The following is a 20,955-nucleotide window of genomic DNA, read 5'->3' as shown; positions in this document are numbered from 1 at the left end:
CTGAGTCCAATTGGAGCTGATTATTTTTTGTTTAGTTATTCCTTTTCCAGTGCAGTGGTGCGTTCTATGACAATGCTGTCAAACCCACTGCTACCTCATGGGATAGACGTTTGTTGGATTATACCCACTTCCTAGGACGAGTGTCTCTAGATGTTAGCTTCAAAATGTCCAGAGTGAAAACCACTCACTGTCACACAGTCACATGCCTCCCATGTCTGACCACATTTCGATTTGAAAATCTCATCATTGTTTTCCGTGCCCTTGCCCCTGTCCCTATCTCTGCAACCTTCTAGAAAGCTACAGGATCTCTGTATTCCATCAATAACACCTCTTCTGTACTCCTGGAGCTGTAGGTAGACCTATAATGCATAGGGAGAGAGTTCCAGGATTTTGACCCAGCAACAATGAGGGAACGGGTATATATTTCCAAGTCAGGATGGTGAGGGGCTTGGAGGGGAACTTGCAGGGGGTGTTGTTCCCATGTATCTGCTGCCCTTGTCCTTCTAGATGGAAGTGGGCGTGGGTTTGGAAGGTGTTGTCTCAGGAGCCATGGTGAATTTCTGCAGTGTATCTTGTAGATAGTACACTGAGTGTCGTTGCTGGAGAGAGGAGATGTTTGTGGATGTGCTGCCAATCAAGCAGGGGCTGCTTTGTCCTGGATGGTGACAAGCTTCTTGAGTATTGTTGGAGCTGCACCCACCCAGGGCAAGTGGGGTATATTCCATCACACTCCTGACTTGTGCCTTGTAGATGGTGGACAGGCTTTGGGGAGTCAGGAGGGGAGTTACTTACCCCAACATTCCTATTTTGCAGCTTGCTGTTATAACTGCTGTATTTATACAGAGTTAAAAATCACACAACACCAGGTTACAGTCCAACAGGTTTATTTACAAGCACTAGCTTTCGGAGCGCTGCTCCTTCATCAGGTTGTGGAGAACAAGCTTATAACCTGATAAAGGAGCAGCGCTCCGAAAGCTAGTGCTTCCAACACCTGGTGTTGTGTGATTTTTAAGTCTGTACACCCCAGTCCAACACCGGCTCCTCCAAACTGTGTTTATACAGCACGTCAGTATGGTTCAAAACACTGAAGACTGTTTGAGAGATACCTGGGTTTGAAGCAGTGACCTAGAGATGCAGTTCCTTTTAGGTACACTGAAGAGATGACAGGGAATTTGCAGGGGGGGGGGGGGCAAGGGGGGAACTGGAATTGTTCCTGCCAAAACCAAACACTTTTGTTAATGTAAACGGCTGGGTTTCTTTGTCAATCAAGACTTTTGATTTTCTATCCATTTACTGACTTGATTTGCATAATGAATTAAGTTTAGACAGCATCTGATTTAAAGGATCTCCATTAGCCCTCAGAGTTTCAAAAGGTTGCTTCAAGTTAATTTAGTGCTCTGATACCTCCTTTTACAAACATCAGCACAATTGAATGAATAATGTGGGTGTTGGGCTGGGATACACAAAGTCAGAACCAGTTGGATTATAAACTAGTGTCATGTGACTTCGAACAATTGATTGAAACCTTGAGGGTGCAGGATGTGTTTGTGTGGGATTTGGTGAGGGAGTGGGTGAAACAGTCAGGAGGCAGACTTGGGGTTTACTGCTGAACAGGAAGGAAATGACTAGCAGCTTTGATTTAGGTATAGTGTTTCTCTTGGTGATATCCCTAAACTAGAAGTAGAGGGCATAGGTTGAGGGTGAGAGGGGAAAGATATAAAAGGGACCTAAGGTGTAACTTTTTCACACAGAGGGTGGTGCGTATGGAATGAGCTGCCAACATTTAAAAGGCATCTGGATGGGTGTACGAATAGGAAGGGTTTAGAGGGATATGGGCCAAGTGCTGGCAAATGGGGATTAGATTAGGTAGGGATATCTGGTCAGCATGGATGAGTTGGACGGAAGGGTCTGTTTCAATGCTGTACATCTCTATGAATCTATGACTATATACTGGCCCGGGGGTTTGTCCAGAGAAAATACCCTGATTCTGGGATTGTCTTACCTGGAGGGGTTGAGTAGGTTGGACTTGTGCTCACTGGAGTTTAGGATGAATGAAAAATTAAAGAATGCATTGAGCATGCTTGCCTTGATTGGTTAGACCTTTGGAGTACAGGGGTTGGGACATCACGGTGAGGTTGTACAAGACATTGGTGAGAGGTCTTCTGGTGTATTCGGTGCAGTCTGGTCATTCTGTTATAGGAAGGAATTAACCTGGAGAGGGTTCAGAGAAGATTGACCAGGATGTTGCCAGGAACAGAGGGTTTGAGATAGAAAACTAAACGGGAAAGACTGGGACCTCTTTCACTGGAGCATAGGAAATTGAGGTGACTGCAATTTATAAAATCATGAGGGGCACAGATAAGGTCAATGACAAGGGTCTTTTTCCTAGGGGGCCAAGTTCAAAACGAGAGTGCATATTTTTAAGGTGAGAGGAGAAAGATTTAAAAAGGACAATGTTTTTATGCAGAGGGTGTGTGTGTGTGTGTGTGTGTGTGTGTGTGTGGAATGAACTGCCAGAGGAAGTGGTGGATGTGGGTACAGTTACAACATTTAAATGACATTTGGATAATAGAGTCATACAGTCATAGAGATGTACAGTATGGAAACAGACCCTTCAGTCCATGCCGACCAGATATCCCAACCCAATCTAGCCCCACCTGCCAGTACCCGGCCCATATCCCTCCAAACCCTTCCTATTCATATACCCATCCAAATGCCTCTTAAATGTTGCAACTGTACCAGCCTCCATCACTTCCTCTGGCAGCTCATTCCATACACGTACCACCCTCTGCGTGAAAACGTTGCCCCTTAGGTCTCTTTTATATCTTTCCCCTCTCACCCTAAACCTATGCCCTCTAGTTCTGGACTCCCCGACCCCATGGAAAAGACTTTGCCTATTTACTCTATCTATTCCCCTCATGATTTTATAAACCTCTATAAGGTCACCCCTCAGCCTCCGACGCTCCACGGAAAACAGCCCCAGCCTATTCAACCTCTCCCTATAGCTCAAATCCTCCAACCCTGGCAACATCCTTGTAAATCTTTTCTGAACCCTTTCAAGTTTCACAATAGGAAGGAGACCAGAATTTCACAGAATAGAAAAGGTTTGAAGGGATATGGGCAAAGTGCAGGCAGGGAGGTATGGTTTAGTTTGGGAACATAGTCGGCGTAGATTAGTTGGATGGAAGGGTCTGTTTCTGTGCTGTGACTCTATCTCGAAGGGGCTTGTTAATGGAAGTGCAGAGATGTTCCCTTGTGGGAGAGTCTGGGGCCAGCAGACGCCATCGCACAGTAATGGGCCAGCACAGTGAAGATAGAGCTGAGGAAGAACTTGCTTTCTCAGAGGGGGAGTGACTCTCTTTACTGCAGAAGGCCACTGAGGCTGGGTTCGGTATTTGAGGCAGAGATAGGCTTTTAATTAGGAAGGGAATTGTGAGCTATGGGGAACCAGCAGGGAAGTGTAGTTGAGGATTATTGGATCAACCATGATCTCATTGAATGAAGAAGCAGACTCAATGGGCTGAATGGCCTAGGTCTGCTGCTGTGTTTACTGGTGTTATGGTGTAACACGGTGCAATAATGAATGTCCCCTCTCAGGTAGCACCCTGATCAAGGTGGGTGAGGCCCAGAGACACCTGGGAGCTGCTGACCGGGATTTCATCCAGTCTTCCATGATCAACTTCCTCACCCCACTACGGAACTTTCTGGAAGGAGATTGGAAGACCATCTCGGTGAGTTTGAAGGGACTTACCTGACGCTGCCGCACTGTAGCTGACATCAGACTGCAGACCTTCAGGAGCAGTTTGAAATATTATGGTGTCCTTGAATTTCCAACATCTTCCAACTCACAGAGGGAGTGCTGCACTGTCGGAGGGTCAGTGCTGAGGGAGTACCACACTGTCGGGGGGTCAGTGTTGAGGGAGTACCGCACTGTCGGACGGTCAGTGCTGAGCGAGTGCCGCGCTGAGGAAGTGGGCACTGTCAGAGGGTCAGTACTGAGGGAGTACCGCACTGTCGGAGGGTCAGTGATGAGGGAGTGGGCACTGTCGGAGGGTCAGTGTTGAGGGAGTACCGCACTGTCGGACGGTCAGTGCTGAAGGAGCGCCACGCTGAGGGAGTGGGCACTGTCGGAAGGTCAGTGCTGAGGGAGTACCACACTGTCGGAGGGTCAGTGCTGAGGGAGTGCCACACTGTCAGAGGGTCAGTGCAGAGGGAGTGGGCATTGTCAGAGGGACAGTGCTAAGGGAGTGGGCACTGTCGGATGGTCAGTGCTGAGGGAGAGGGCACTGTCGGAGGGTCAGTGCTGAGTGAGTGGGCACTGTTGGAGGTTCAGTGCAGAGGGAGTGCCGCACTGTCGGGGGGTCAGGGCTGAGGGAGTGTTTACTGTCAGATGGTCATTGCTGAGGGAGTGGGCACTGTCGGAGGGTCAGCGCTGAGGGAGCGCCGCAATGTTGAAGGGTCAGCGCTGAGGGAGTGCCGCACTGTCAGAGGGTCACTGCTGAGGGAGTGGGCACTGTCGGACGGTCAGTACGGAGGGAGTGGGCACTGTCGGAGGGTCAGTGCTGAGGCAGTGCCGCAATGTTGAAGGGTCAGCGCTGAGGGAGTGCCGCACTGTCAGAGGGTCACTGCTGAGGGAGTGGGCACTGTCGGACGGTCAGTGCGGAGGGAGTGGGCACTGTCGGAGGGTCAGTGCTGAGGGAGTGCCACACTGTCGGAGGGTCAGTGCTGAGGCAGCGCCGCAATGTTGAAGGGTCAGCGCTGAGGGAGTGGGCACTGCCGGAGGGTCAGTGCTGAGGGAGTGCCGCACTGTCGGAGGGTCAGTGCTGAGGGAGCGCTGCACTGTCGGAGGGTCAGTGCTGAGGCAGTGCCGCAATGTTGAAGGGTCAGCGCTGAGGGAGTGGGCACTCTCAGAGGGTCACTGATGAGGGAGTGGGCACTGTTGGAGGGTCAGTGCTGAGGGAGCGGGCACTGTCGGAGGGTCAGTGCTGAGGGAGTGCCGCACTGTCGGAGGGTCAGCGCTAAGGGAGCGCTGCAATGTCGGAGGGTTAGTGATGAGGGAGTGGGCACTGTCGGTGGATCAGTGATGAGGGAGTGGGCACTGTCGGAGGGTCATTGCTGAGGGAGTGGGCACTGTCGGAGGGTCAGTGCGGAGGGAGCGCTGCACTGTCGGAGGGTCAGTGCTGAGGGAGTGCCACACTGTTGGAGGGTCAGTGCTGAGGGAGCGCCGCACTGTCGGAGGGTCAGTGCTGAGGCAGCACCGCAATGTTGAAGGGTCAGCGCTGAGGGAGTGGGCACTGCCGGAGGGTCAGTGCTGAGGCAGCGCCGCACTGTCGGAGGGTCACTGCTGAGGGAGTGGGCACTGTCAGAGGGTCAGTGCGGAGGGAGTGGGCACTGTCGGAGGGTCAGTGCAGAGGGAGTGCCGCACTGCCGGAGGGTCAATGCTGAGGGACTGCCGCACTGCCAGAGGGCCAGTGCTGAAGGTGTGCCGCACTGACGGAGGGTCAGTGCTGAGGGTGTGCCGCACTGTCGGAGGGTCAGTGCTGAGGGAGCGCCGCACTGTCGGAGGGTCAGTGCTGAGGGAGCACTGCACTGTCGGAGGGTCAGTGCTGAGGCAGTGCCGCAATGTTGAAGGGTCAGCGCTGAGGGAGTGGGCACTGTCAGAGGGTCACTGCTGAGGGAGTGGGCACTGTCGGAGGGTCAATGCTGAGGGAGCGCCGCACTGTCGGAGGGTCAGTGCTGAGGGAGTGGGCACTGTCGGAGGGTCAGTGCTGAGGGAGTGGGCACTGTCGGAGGGTCAGTGCTGAGGGAGCGCCGCACTGTCGGAGGGTCAGTGCTGAGACTGGCAAGGACCAGCTACTGGAAAGTGGGAATAGAGTGGGCAGTGTAGACAAGAAGGGCTGAATGGTCTCTTTCTGTGCAATAACGTCCCTGCGATTCTAATGGCTGAAGTGTGTGATAATGAATTTGCGAGGGTGCAGTAAGGAGGGTGTTTTCTCTTTGTCTCCCTCTCTCTCTCTCTCTGTGTCTTGGTTTCTCTCTGTTACAGAAGGAGAGGAGACTCCTGGAAAACAGACGCCTGGATTTGGACGCGTGTAAGGCCCGGTTAAAGAAGGCGAAGGCAGCTGAGGCGAAGGCAGCAGTATGTGACTCCATTTTCAAACCCCTCTCTATAATCCGTTAACTCTCCCTGGTTTCAAAACGGCCGTCAAACCTCAAATTGCAACTGGAAGCTGGAGCAAGCCATGCTTGTTGCTGACCTGTTCACACTGGGAGTGTTAATGTGCTTGCATGAATGAATCAATCTCTCTCATGTCTGCCTACATTACTAAATAACGTTCTGCTCTTTTTAACTCGGTGCCGTGAACTCAAATGTGCGCGGACGTTCTGACTGACCCATGTTCTTTCTCTTGTCTTCTGCGCAGTGTGAGGGAGAAGTGAGTACTTGTTGATTGAACTGCTGCTTTCCCTGACCTGGTTTCCTGTAATATTCTAGTAGGATTTATGTATACGGTTAACACAAACCGTTTTGCTTCATTCACTGCCTGATGGACTGATGGGATTTGCACAGAAACTGTCCCTGCTGTGTTTGTAGGAGTGATGGGTTCACTATCCCACTCTGTGTGTGTGTGTGTGTGTCTGCTGTTAGGTTTAGTGCAGTAGCTGGAGATGTGCTGGGAACTTTTGACTCATTCAATCACTTTTGTTCCTGAATCTGCTTTTAAAATCGTTGAGATGTTCCATCCCTTTCTTGTTAGCAACTCTGAGCGTCCGGCTCCCTGTAAGTCGTTTTAAAAAAGAACTATAGATGCTCTGAGGTGGAGATGCTGGTGTTGGGCTGGGGTGGACAAAGTTAAAAATCACACAACACCAGGTTATAGCCCAACAGGTTTATTTGGAAGCACTAGCTTTCGGAGTGACGCTCCTTCATCAGGTGGTTGTGACAATCATCTGATGAAGGAACCGCGCTCCGAAAGCTAGTGCTTCCAAATAAACCTGTTGGACTATAGCCTGGTGTTGTCGGATTTTTAACTTTGTCGATGCTCTGTCTCAGGTTTGCCTCAGTACTCCAGGGAAACACCGGAGATGGCAGAGTGAGGACACACAGGGAGGCACTGAGATGGGTTTACTCAGTGGACAAGGAATAGAGTGTCAGCCCTCTCACTCCCAGAGATTCCTTCCCCCTGACTGCAATGCTCTGAGGAAGAGTTGAGAAAAACACAGTCATTCCTGAGCTGAGCGATCACTTACCTCCTCCTTCTCATTCCCTCCATTTCTCCATCCCCCGTTCTTCCCCTTGGTCTTTTTGTCTCACCAAAGCCCCCCCCACACCATCCAAACCTGTGACCTTTTACCAAAAACACCAACTGCTGGAGATCACAGTGGGTCAGGCAGCATTCATCGAGAGAGAGAGAGAGAGCAAGCTAACGTTTTGAGTCTAGCCAACTCTTCTTCAGAGCTGATGTGAAGTGTGGAGGGGGCAGTATTGATGCGACAGTGGGGAGGATAGGGGTGGGGAGGTGGTGGAGGAGTGCTGGGGGAGAGAGGATGTTGACCGTGCAGATTGAGTAATCACCCCAATGAAAGCCTGCTTTCCTAATGTTTCTGCCAGCCCTGAGCAAAGAGGCCAGTCCCAGGTTGATGTAAGGATGTCAAGAATCCTACAGCACAGGCGGAGCTCACTCAGCCCATCGTGCCTGTACTAACCCTTTGGAAGAACTCTGCAATGGGTGCCACTGTCCCAGTGTCCTCCTTACTCCTGTAACCCGAGAATATTTCTCCCACCTGGGATGACTCATGTTAGACAGCACCAGTAAGCACACCCCTCCCCATCCCTCTATCCTACACCGTGCAGAGTTGGAATTATTATCACCCGCTGTTCCTTCAGAGTGGCTGAGTCAAAAACCCTGGAACTGCCTTCCCAATGATGGCCCTGACTCTCCAACGCCCCATTAGTGAAGCTCACCACCATGTTTTCCTGAAGGGCCAATTAGGTCCAGGCAATAAGTGCTGTAGTGAGGCCCATGCAGGTGAAAAATACTCAGCGTGGCAGCTCTCCCTGCCATGACGGGGTGGGAGGTGGGAGGTGAAGGTTCATCCCTCCCATCTCTGTTTGAGCTGCAAGATGGTAGAGCTCAGGGACCAGCAGGAGTGCAGCCCGTTGTGTTCCATGACTCAATCCCGGGCTGGATTGACCAATCAAAGTTGAGATTGGAGCAGAGATGTGTAAGCTATCTGTAAATGTTAAAACAAGCCTGTGATTCAATCCACTCTGGTACCAACAAAGGCTCCATGACCCCAGTGTGCGTGAGAGTATGTGTGCGTGTGTGAGAGGTGAGAGTGTGTGCGTGTGTGAGAGTGTGTATGTGTGAAAGTGTGTATGTGTGAGAGAGTGTGAGAGTGTGTGTGTGAGTGCGTGTGTGTGTGTGTGAGTGTGTGTGTGTCTGTCTGTGTGTGTGTGAGAGTGAGTGTGTCTGTCTGTGTGTGTGAGTGAGTGTGTGTCAGTCTGTCTGTGTGTGTGAGAGTGAGTGTGTCTGTCTGTGTGTGTGAGAGTGAGTGTGTGTGTGTCTGTGTGTGTGTGTGTGTCTGTGTGTGAGAGAGTGTGTGTGTGTCTGTCTGTGTGTGAGAGAGTGAGTGAGTGTGTCTGTCTGTGTGTGTGTGTGTGTGTCTATGTGTGAGAGTGAGTGTGTGTGTCTGTGTGTGTAAGACTGAGAGTGAGTGTGTGTGTGTGTGTGTCTGTGTGTGAGAGTGAGTGAGTGTGTGTGTCTGTCTGTGTGTGTGTAAGAGTGAGAGTGAGTGTGTGTATTGATTGTGGAAAGAGCCCCACCCACAGTTGATTGGTTGGTTGTGATGAACACAGCGCTGTTTGCTGTCCCATCAGTGACACTGACCTGGTTTCCCCCAGTTCCATTGCACATCTCCAGCGTGTGGTTTACCTACTTAGAGCTTTTCAAGTTTGAAGTGATCCTTGTCTTTTAAAGCAGCTGTCTGCAGAGATGTAGCATGGTTTTCTTTGTGTGTAAAATCTCTTCCCGCCTTATAGGCGACACCTGATTTTCAGGAGACTAGGCCTCGCAATTATGTGCTGTCGGCCAGTGCATCTGCGGTAAGTCATTGGCTGATGCCACGTTGCCCATTTTCTCTCTCTCTCTCTCTCTCTCTCTCTCTCTCTCTCGCTCTTCACCTTTGACCTTTCCTGTCTCACATGGTATGCTATTAGGATTGGTGACCCTTTCTACCAGACCTCCAAACTTTCCAAGCTGCACATCCATTATTGTTTCCGAACCGCACTTGCCCGTATTCCCAGACACAATCACGGAATTGTTGTGGCAGAGAAAGACGCTATTTAGTCCAGTGTTCCAGCATTGTTCCCTCCTCCTCCCCAAATTCCTCGACATGGATACGATCCAAACCAAAAAACATCGAATACCCTCTTGAGGTAAAAGGGGTAGTTGCCATAGTCTTACCGAATGCTCTCAGCTGAGGGGAGAGGTTGAGGAGGAGAGTCCTTCAGGGTAAACTCAGACAGTGCGGGAATCGAACCCATGCTGTTGGAGTCACTCTGTATTGCGAGCCAGCTGTCCAGCCAACTGAGCTAACTGAGCCTCCAACTCCCACTTGAATGCCTCAGTTCAGTTGAATCTGCCCCCACCACGATTCCAGACCCCCCACACCCTGACTACTCACTGAGCGGATTTCTAACATCGTCTTTTCAGAGATGTTCCAGCTCAGGCGAGAATCGTTTCACTCTCCAACATTTCTGATTGGATTGCAATATCACCACACCCCCACCCCTCCTACACCCCCACCTCACCCCCCCCACCCCCAGACACCCTCCCTGACACCCCCACCCCACCAACACCCTACTCCCCACTCCCCTCCGACACCCACACCCCCACTGGCACCCCATCCCCACCTCCACTGACAGCCTCCCTACACCCTCATCCCCTCCCAACTCCCACCCCCACCACCACACACACTCCCTCCCCTATCCGTACACACCCTAGCCCCAACCAATTCGACACCTCAACCCCCAACCCCCCGATGCCTTCCACCCCTACCCCCACCAACACCCCAGCACCACTGACACCCCACCCCTACCCAATCCATCACCCCACCCCCTCCGAGACCCGGCACCCCCCACACACCACCCCCAGGAACCTATTCCCCCACCCCCACCCCCCACCCCCACTCTCACTGTGGCACTGTTTCCATTCAGGTGTTTCTTGGCCTGGCCATGAAAGGCCCCCCCCTTCCTCCTCCTTTTGTCCAAATCCTCTTCAATCTTCCGCCTGAGGAGCTCAGCCTCAGGTAGGGGCAGAATGGCCATCCCCCAATCCACACTGGGCCGAATGGCCATCCCCCTATCCACACCAGGCCGAATGGCCATCCCCCTATCCACACCGGGCTGAATGGCCATTCTCCTATCCACACCGGGCCGAATGGCCATCCTCCTATCCACACCGGGCCGAATGGCCATCCTCCTATCCACACCGGGCCGAATGGCCATCCTCCTATCCACACCGGGCCGAATGGCCATCTTCCTATCCACACCGGGCCGGATGGCCATCCTCCTATCCACACCGGGCTGAATGGCCATCTTCCTATCCACACCGGGCCGGATGAGGATCAAACCCCAGCAACATCGGTCGATACCAATCTGATCCCCCTACTGTCCATCCGGCTGGCTCTGTCAGGCACCCCCCCCCCCCCCCCCCCCAAGTCTCTGTCTTATTATCAAGTCTCCATACAGTCCCTGCTTGAAAGTCTCCCCTCCCGCAATGTGTTTTGTCTCGGCCATGACAGTGCCGTTGACCAATCAGATCATACGGTTCAAAGGGCCAGTGATGCAGGAAGCCATTCCAAAAGCTTTCTGTAATCCCCAGTGTCAGTGCTTTATGTTAATGCCCATGTCCTGTGACCTTGTTCTATCAATGCTGTTACATCAAGCCCATCCAATCTGAACCCTCCTCTTGAGTCCTGTGCACTTCCCTCATACCTGGGGCGTGCTGTGTGTAAATACAAGCTGCTGATGGTGTTCAATAACTGAGAGTCTGATCCTGATAAAAAGCATCTCCAATCCAATACCATATTTATTACATACCCTCTTCCTCCCTGGAGTGTTTGTAATGGTATTTATCCATCCCCGAGTGGTCTTTATCTGGCAACTGTGCAAAAGGAAGTGGTGGTCTTGTCATTTGGTCGCAGCACTTCTGGGAGTAGCAGCTGTTGGTGACTTTGCTTCCCCAGCTTTCAGCTTCTGCTTACCATTTTCCATTGGGGAGCGGGAATCAGTAAAGGACCCCGGAATCTGAGAGGGTATGTAATTGACAGCACTAACTGCCCTTTTTACCAGCGTTCAACCACTGCCACCTCCCCAGTCTCCGCTGACCTGCTCTTAACACACAACCAGAGTTGCTGATTCTGTTAAAAAGTTGGATTTGTCTGGATTGTGTTTTATTATTGGAAGGGGCTCATGGTCCCATGTGAACACAGCAAGGGGCCTGTCAAGGCCTCTGTCTACATGCACTGTGTACAATTCTGAGGTTTCCCCAGCCCCCTTACTTGCCTTTCTGGTAACGTGCATTTGCATAGCACCGTTAACTCCCGAGGTGCTTGGCAGGTTTGTGATCAGACACTCGGTCCAAGAGCCTGAGGACACTGTGTGTAGGAGGATTGACTTAGACAGACGAATCAAGATTAGAGTGAGGTGCTGGGAAAGCACAGCAGGTCAGGCAGCATCTGAGGAGCAGGAAAATCGACGTTTCAGGCAGGAGCCCTTCATCAGAAATCAGGACAGAGGAGGTTGATTTTAAGAAAGATCTCCTGGGATGTGAGGGAGGAGGATGGAGAAGTAACAGGGGGGGGGAGTTGGGGGGAGGGCGCTTGCAGAGACACTAAAGGCATTGCTTTGAGCTGGACCCAGGGATTGATTTATGTCCAGGGATACCTGAGTTGCTTTGACCCCATGGATGTTCTTTCCATGAGGTCTGTGTATTGGGGGGGTCTGTCCTGCACTGGAGAAGCCTCTGTCTGACTAGACAACCCCTCCTGTGGAGAGTGGGGTGCTGGAAAAACACAGCAGGTCAGGCAGCATCCGAGGAGCAGGAGAATCAACATTTCGAGCAAGACCCCTTCATCAGGAATGAGGCTGGGAGCCTCGGGGGGTGGAGCGATAAATGGGAGGGGGATGAGGCTGGGGGGGGGAAGGTAGCTGAGAGTGCAATAGGTGGATGGAGGTGGGGGTGAAGGTGATAGGTCGGAGGGGAGGGTGGAGCCAATAGGTGGGAAGGAAGATGGACAAGTAGGACAGGTCATGAGGGTGGTGCTGAGTTGGGAGGTTGGAAATGGGGTACATTGGGGGGAGACGAAATGAGGAAACTGGTGAAATGCAAAATCCCTACTGTGGGCGTGTCTGTCTCTGCCTTCTGTCAGAGTACCTGCTGTCTGACCCTAGGGGAGTTCCCTTCATTTACAGAGAGATGTGCAGTTTTCCCGCGACTCCATACTGTCGTTTCACTGTCTCCTCTCAGAGTCTCAATTGCATCCATGTGATGTAAGAGTCATTGACTGATCCTATATTTGTCACCCATCGCTAACTGTCTTCACTCTAACTTGGCCATTTCAGAGGGACATTAAGAGTCAACCACATTGCTGTGGGTCTGGAGTCACATGTAGGCCAGACCAGGTAAAGATGACAGATTTCCCTTCCCTGAAGGGCATGAGTGAATGAGCTGGGCCCGTACGGTTGCTATTAGTCTAGACTTTGTCCCCGGGAATGGGGGCGGGGTGTCACAGTTTAATTATGCAGGGTTGGCCATTTAGGACTGAGATGAGGAGATATTTCTTTACCCAGAGAATGGGTGAGCCTGTGGAATTATAGAAAGCATTTGAAGCCAAACGTTGAATGTTCTTCGGGCTAAAGGGATCAAAGGGTATGGGGGAAAAAGCAGGAACAGGGCTCTGAGTTGGATAATCAACCATAATCATATTGAATAGCAAAGCAGGCTTGAAGGGCTGAATGGCCTATTCCTGTTTAACTATATCTGCATTGCGGATTTTTATTGCATTCCAATTTCATCTTCTGCTGTGGTGGGATTTGAACTCAGATCCTCAGTCTGGGACATCACCATGACACCAGCACTGTCTCCATGGTGACTGCTGAAATCAAAGTTCCATCATCATATGCATCATGTCATTAATTTTTGTGTTCTCATTATAGTACAGGGCATGGCCATCAACGATGGGCAGAAGGGAGTGGAGGGTAGGCTAAAGGCCAGTGTTGGAGGAGAATTGTGGGCATGGAGAAGGTCACAGAGATAGGGAGGGAGTGAGGCCGAGGAGGGATTTGAACATCAGGATGAGAATCTTAGGTGTTGAAATGTAAGAGATCTACCAGCAGAGCCAGCTGGGTTAAAATAACTTCATCCTCCTGGCATTGGGCCTTTACAAAGTTTCACTAATTAATCCATCTGAGAACTCTCGGGTTTTGACATCAGGTAGATATTATGGAGAAATCTTAACTTCCAAGACTAACATTTCCTCACTCTCTCTGTCTCTCGCTCTCTGTCTGTCTCTCGCTCTCTGCCTGTCTCTCGCTCTCTGCCTGTCTCTCGCTCTTTCTCTGTCACTCGCTCTGTCTCTCTCTCTCTCTCAGACAAACAGGGATTTCTGCATTACATACACAAATGTGAAAAGGGAGGGATGGCTTTCCTATGATTGAGAGTGTCTCGATGTTGTCTGACGATAATTCTGTAAAGCACCTTGGAATATTTTACTACATGTTAAAGGAAGCCATGTAAATGCAGGTTGTAGTTAGGAGGTTATACCTCCTATCCCAGCCATTCACAGACATGTTCCACATGACTGTGTGGTCCACTAGTTTAATTATTGGATCTGCACTCTCAGGAGGAAGTAATGGTGTAAGGTCTCAAAGCCATTTCTACATTATCCTCCAATCCATTTTGTTTATTTACATAATTCTCCAAAGACAAATTCAACTTCAAGTCTTACTAAACCGGTAACTATCACAGCCTCATCACACCCTGAAGAAAAGAAAACGTATTGTACAATTCATCCCAGGACATCCCAGCCCTATCTAACTGGACGGTGAAATCCCATCACTGGGATTATTTTAACTCCTCACTTTCACCGTTAACATTGTGTTCCCAATCTGTTCAGAGGCTCCCTGTGCGTTTTATTGTTCCTGTAAGGCCAAAAAGCCTGGGACCTTGGGATGGGGATTAACTCCGGGCTGTAGTGATCTCCTGGTTATATCTGTCAGCCCAGATTCCCTGAATTAGGGTGTTATCCTGGGTCAATCAGGGATCTCATAGTCAGTGACATCCATCTGATTCCGATATTTACAGCAATGAATCTGTGGAATTCACTTCCCCCTGATTGTGCAGATGCTGAGACATGAAGTACGTTTAAGGAGGAGAGAGACAGATTTTTGATTAGTAAATGGTTGAAGGTGTATTGAAAGTGGCAGAGCTGAGGCTGAAATGAGATCAGCTACGATTGGGGGAGCAAGCACGAAGGGCTGAATGGCCTACTCCTGCGAACATAGTCCTTATTTTTAGCCTGGATCCAAACCAGTTTGAAATTCATGGTCACCCTTACCCAGTCAATCCTGCCAGTCTGAGTCTGCAGTAAGGGGCTGAGGGCTGGGTGGAGAGGGGAATAGTGGCTCTACCTTTGACCCTGCCAACTCCCATCAGGCTTTGTTCCAGACTGGAGCAGGTGGATTATGTCTGAGAGGAGGTGGACTCCATTACTGGGCAATCTTATGGCACAGGAGGCCGTTCAGCCCATTGTTCATGTGTCAGCTCTCTGAGAGAGCGTTCCAGTTTGTTCCACCATCTCCCTCCTTTAGAAAATCTGTAATATTTCTCAGCATTTTGCTTCGAGATTCTTTAAGACATGGTTACCATAGTGACGTATCAGACCTAGCTAATAAAACAAAAATCATCTGATGAATGTGCGCGTATTAACAGGGGAAAAAAAATTCTTCCTCTTGACTAAAGAAGATTAAAACATTAAATTTACTGAGTTGCTAAACCAGAAGGCTGTGTTGAACAATGTCAGGGGACTGGAGAATTAACACCAGCTAAAATTATACCCAAGTGAGACATTAGACTTTAAAAACCAAATGGGTTTCAGTCTTTACTGGAAATATAATGTGTTAAATATTGATGGGGAGTCCAGGGGACATGCTGTTTCCACAAACAGGAACTGACTTCCATTCAACAGAAGCAATGGAATTTGTCTGCGTGATTCTAACTTGAGACATGTGCTGTTAGTTAGAGCTCTATTTTATCAACCCATTCTCACATTGACCTTCAAATTAAAAATCCACACATCCTTTGTGATCCACACATCCTGGGTTCAGTGTTAACTTGATGTCTATTCCTGACATTAAGACAGAGACAGGCCATTCAGCCCTTTGAGTCTGTCCCACCTTTCGATGAGGTCATGGCTGATCTGATCATCCTCAACTCCATATTCCTGCGTTTTCCCCACAACCTCATTCCCTTAAACGTCTCTCTGCCTCAGCCTTAAATACACTGCATGACCCAGCCCCGTCAGCCTTCTGCAGTAAAGAGTTCCACAGATTCACTCCCCTCTGAGAGGTGAAATTCCTGCTCATCTCTGTCCCCAGTGGGTGATTATTCTGAGGTGATGACCTAGACTCTCCCCATTGACCCTGCCTAAGAATCTTCTTCGTTTCAATCAGGTCTCCTCTCATTCTTCTAAACTCCAATGAGTACAGGACCCACTTAAACAACCTTCCCTCCCTGAGGCAGTCCCTCCATCCCCAGAATGAACCGAGTGAACCTTCTCTGGAGTGCTAGTCTTCCCCTGTACTCTCTGTCTAAACCCTTTCCCTGTGAGGCAAATTTGTTTTAGTTTGTTGGTTTTTAATCATCTTACACACTGTGCAGTGTTGTCCCTTTTGATGTAATCGCTGATGTGCAGGTTAGGGTGGATTGGCCACAATAATCTGCCCATAGAGCCCAGGGATGTTCAGGTTAGGGTGGATGGCCACAATAATCTGCCCATAGAGCCCAGGGATGTTCAGGTTAGGGTGGATTGGCCATGGTAATCAGCCCATAGTGCCCAGGGATGTTCAGGTTAGGGTGGATTGGCCATGGTAATCAGCCCATAGTGCCCAGGGATGTTCAGGTTAGGGTGGATTGGCCATGGTAATCTGCCCATAGTGCCCAGGGATGTTCAGGTTAGGGTGGATTGGCCATGCTAATCAGCTCATAGTGCCCAGGGATGTTCAGGTTAGGGTGGATTGGCCATGGTAGTCTGCCCATAGTGCCCAGGGAAGTTCAGGTTAGGGTGGATTGGCCATGCTAACCAGCTCATAGTGCCCGGGGATGTTCAGGTTAGGGTGGATTGGCCATGGTAGTCTGCCCATAGTGCCCAGGGAAGTTCAGGTTAGGGTGGATTGGCCATGCTAATCAGCTCATAGTGCCCAGGGATGTTCAGGTTAGGGTGGATTGGCCATGGTAATCTGCCCATAGTGCCCGGGGATGTTCAGGTTAGGGTGGATTGGCCATGCTAATCTGCCCATAGTGCCCAGGGATGTTCAGGTTAGGGTGGACTGGCCATTGGGAAATGCAGGTTTACAGGGATAGGATGGGTCTGGGTGAGATGTTCTTCAGAGGGTCAGTGTGGACTCGATGGGCCGCATGGCCTGTCTCCACATCGTAGGGATTCTGTGATCCAGTGGCTACGTTATCAGGATCAGCTGTTGGGGGGGGGGTGGTTCTGTATTTACTTTTTATTTCACCTGGGGCTAAATTTTAGGTTGTATTCCAAAAGCCCATGTCAAACCCTTAGTAAAGATGACCCTGTTTCCCCGAATGTGAATATGTTTTCTGTTCTTCTCTCGTGAGCCTACGTACGTTTAATGCATATTGTTGTGTGTGTGTGCGTGTCATATTTAACTTCATGCCGTGACCATCCATCGTGTTAAAAATCAGTAATAATAAGCTCATTCCAGTATCAACCACTCACCTCCTTTCTTGTTGCTGTGTGGATCTGCAGCTCTGGAGTGATGAGGTGACAAAGGTAAGTATCTGAAACACATACACCGGGTCTGAAGGTACTGGGAAAACTAGACTGCTGATCACACAGTGATTTGGGACAGCTTATTGACGAGGTGTTTTATCATCGCGAGAAGAATCCGTGCTGAAGCCTGACCACCTAAAAACCAGGCTGTGACTCCAAAAACTTGAAATCTGAGCTTGTCGGGGCTTTTCAGATCCAATCTGTTCCCAATTGTAGTCTCTTTGCATTCTGAATGTAAAAACCTCATGGGGTGTCACAGTGTGAACAAGGTATCCCACAGTCCTGCAGACTCGAGACAACATCCAGGCATGAGTTGGTGGAAAGAGTTCAGTTTATAGAAGGGCTGGTGCAGTTCCTGCTGGAGATAGAGAGTGGGGAGCCATTCTGATATAGTTTGTACACACATTTCAACCCAGGGGAGGCTAGGGCCAGGGTGCAATTCGTACTGAGCTGAGAGAGAGAGATAGAGAGAGAGAGCAGACTGAGTTCACTCATTGTAATCTTGCATTCATTTCCGTACGCAGACCTGGATCAAGCCAGTCGGGAGGCAGAGAGCAAATTCCTTCTCTTTGTTTAGAGAGTTTATGGCCTTCTCAGTCTAACAGCTCCTTCCACACCAGGTGGTCCCTATAGAGAGAGAAAAATCTATAATCAACCTGTTCAGAGATGTCATGACACACCTCAGGAGCAGGTGGGATTTAAACCCAGGCCTCCTGATTTAAAGGTAGGGACACTACTGTTGCATTACAACAGCCCTCTCTGTCCCTACACATATATATATATATATATATATATATATTGTCCAGGGGTGGGGATATTACTGCAAGAAGGTCCTTGGGTCTGCTTTTTGTTTTAACCTATTTTTTGTAATCAGTCTGTTCAGAGATTAGATTAGATTAGATTACATTACAGTGTGGAAACAGGCCCTTCGGCCCAACAAGTCCACACCGACCCGCCGAAGCGAAACCCACCCATACCCCTACATTTACCCCTTACCTAACACTACGGGCAATTTAGCATGGCCAATTCACCTGACCCTGCACATCTTTGGACTGTGGGAGGAAACCGGAGCACCCGGAGGAAACCCACGCAGACACGGGGAGAACGTGCAAACTCCACACAGTCAGTCACCTGAGGCGAGATGTTAGGACACGCCTCTGGAGCAGATGGGACATAAGCCCAGGCCTCCTGATTCAGAGTCAGGGACGCTACCACTACACCACAAGAGGCCTCTCTCTCTATCCCCGTGTATATGTAGATATATACTCAGACAATTAAAGTGGCCACCAATTCTTAACACTAAATGAAAGTATTAACAAAGTTAGCAATGTGGATAACCAGACCTTAAACTCCTTGCCCCCCCTGCCCCACCTCCCCATAACCATCGAGACACCCAGGGGCCAGACAACTGGACAGTAGATCACCTTATCACTGAGAATGAGGATTAAAACCTGCCGGTGATTACAAAGTGGCCGTTCACGTTCGGTGCAGCGATTCAGATGTGGGGTGCTCTCACTCCAGTTTCCAATCCAGAGGTCTGGGTGGAGCTAGAAATGTCAAAGGTCACTGAAGACAGGAAGCACCTGTCCAGGTTTCACAAGGCTGTGGGCCAAGTATTGGGAAACGGGATTAGAATTTCGAGTGGCTTAGTTTGGACTAGTACAGAATCAATGGGCCAAAGGACATCTTACTGCAGTACTATAGGCCATTGGTCAGGACACACTATGCACACAGTTTTGGGCTTTGCCTAAAGTTGGACATGTTAACAGAGCTTCACTAGACTTAGGATGAGGGGATTGTCCCATTGGGAGGGATTGGGTATACTCGGGATGAGGGGATTGTTCCATTAGGGGGGAATGAGTAGCCTCGGGATGAGGGGATTGTCCCATTGGGAGGGATTGGGTATACTCGGGATGAGGGGATTGTTCCATTAGGGGGGAATGAGTAGACTCGGGATGAGGGGATTGTTCCATTAGGGGGGAATGAGTAGACTCGGGATGAGGGGATTGTTCCATTAGGGGGGATTGAGTAGCCTCGGGATGAGGGGATTGTCCCATTGGGGGGTATTGAGTAGACTCGGGATGAGGGGATTGTCCCATGGGGGGGGATTGAGTAGACTCTGGATGAGGGGATTGTCCCATTGGGAGGGATTGAGTAGCCTCGGGATGAGGGGATTGTCCCATTGGGGGGTATTGAGTAGACTCGGGATGAGGGGATTGTCCCATGGGGGGGGATTGAGTAGACTCTGGATGAGGGGATTGTCCCATTGGGGGGGATTGAGTAGACTCGGGATGAGGGGATTGTCCCACTGGGGGGGGGATTGAGTAGACTCGGGATGAGGGGATTGTCCCATTGGGAGGGGGATTGAGTAGCCTCGGGATGAGGGGATTGTCCCATTGGGGGGGATTGAGTAGACTCGGGATGAGGGGATTGTCCCATTGGGGGGGGGATTGAGTAGCCTCGGGATGAGGGGATTGTCCCATTGGGGGGGATTGAGTAGACTCGGGATGAGGGGATTGTCCCATTGGGGGGGATTGAGTAGCCTCGGCTGGAGTTGGAAAGAGTGAGAGAGTGATCCTGTTGAAGCATATAAAATTCTTCAGTGACAGGTTAGATGCTGAGGTCCGGTGCCACCCTCCCACCCTGTGCCAGAATAAGAGGTCAGCCATTTAGGAAGCAATGAGGAGACATTTCTTCATTCAGAGGATTGTGAATGTTGGGAAGGCTCTTCCTTTCCCTAAGGATACTCCGTGGCTGAGTATGTTCAAGAGAGAGGTTGGTAGATGTTTGGGCTGTAAGGGAGGGAAGGGATGTGGGCCTAGGAGGAGCTAAGGCGAAAGATCAGCCACAGTTTGTTGAAGCGTGGATTAGGCCGAGGGGCCGGAATGGTCCAGTCCAGATCCTAGTTTGGTGTGTTTAATTCATCAATGAACAGTGCAGCAACCATCGAGCAACCGGATCAGGCAATTAATAAGAACATGGCTGATCCAATCGCTCCACATTCCTGACCCCCATGACCTTTCACCCCGTTTGCTCATCAAGAATCCCCTGTCTGAAAAATATTGAAATGCTCCGCTTCCACCGCCTTTTGAGGAAGAGAGTTCTAGAAGATTCTTTGCCATGAGAAAAGAAATTCTCCTGCTCCCCTGTCAAACGGGCGGCCTGTTATTTTCACACGGCATTAAAATTCAACTCAGCCTTGATTGTGTCGCCCAGGTCACAGTTGGCTCTTCTGCCATTTTGTTTTTCCTTTTGGGTCTGAAATACCTGTTAAGCTCCATTTAAAACGTGGACTGTGAGCTCCTGACCAAGGTGAAGACAGGTCGGGTAAGGTATACTGATGCCCCTCGCTGTTGCCATGATGTTTGATATTGTCCCCTGTATTTACCGTGTGCCCAACAATCTAGTTTTTCCATTGCTTAATGTGGAGGAGTCTGGGGGGCTAAAGCTGCAGTACAGGGGTTATGTATGCACACTTGTACAACTGCTCATGATGATTGGGTTCTGTCTCTAACTATTGCCTGATAAATGTTGACCTTTGCAGAATTGAGTAAAGTGGATTGTAATGCTGAAATTCACATTCCTGCTCTCAGCGTGCATCAGGAACTGATGACCCTCCAGTTCCTTTTTAAATTAAATCTATCCGTCTCAAAAAACTAAATTGAAAAGACTCAAATCTGCATTTTTAAAAACCACTTTGTTGTGATTGAGTTATGAAATAAATTATGCGCTTTACCTCCAAAGATTAAAACAAATGCTGTCTTTTTTGAAGAGTATGTATTGCAGCTTTATAGACAGTTCTTGGCTTTCCTTTGGGAACTGTTTTTAATTTTTTTGAAAAATTGCAACAATATCTTTTAACTGTTTAATTAAATA

The 20,955-nt window shown here is 49.8% G+C and overlaps 1 protein-coding gene across 5 annotated transcripts in view; it reads left to right on the top strand.

Annotated features, from left to right (window-relative positions):
- LOC122564622 (endophilin-B2-like) overlaps positions 1-20,955 on the top strand; it is a 163,192-nt gene that overhangs the window by 120,669 nt on the left and 21,568 nt on the right. For 2 of the 5 annotated variants that reach the window (XM_087998223.1, XM_087998222.1), the window contains exons 4-7: positions 3,598-3,731; positions 6,047-6,139; positions 9,041-9,103; positions 17,056-17,079. In XM_087998223.1, the coding sequence (XP_087854349.1) occupies positions 3,598-3,731; positions 6,047-6,139; positions 9,041-9,103; positions 17,056-17,079 (314 nt within the window). The remainder of the gene's footprint in view (positions 1-3,597; positions 3,732-6,046; positions 6,140-9,040; positions 9,104-17,055; positions 17,080-20,955) is intronic. The other 3 variants (XM_087998225.1, XM_087998226.1, XM_087998224.1) reach the window with 2 other exon arrangements.

Source organism: Chiloscyllium plagiosum, unplaced genomic scaffold (assembly GCF_037043375.1).
Source record: "Chiloscyllium plagiosum isolate Xiang-an unplaced genomic scaffold, Cpla_swu_hap1 HiC_scaffold_21, whole genome shotgun sequence".
NCBI lineage: Eukaryota > Metazoa > Chordata > Chondrichthyes > Orectolobiformes > Hemiscylliidae > Chiloscyllium > Chiloscyllium plagiosum.
Note: the sequence above shows the minus strand (reverse complement) of the source record. Positions and strands in the feature narration are given on the sequence as shown.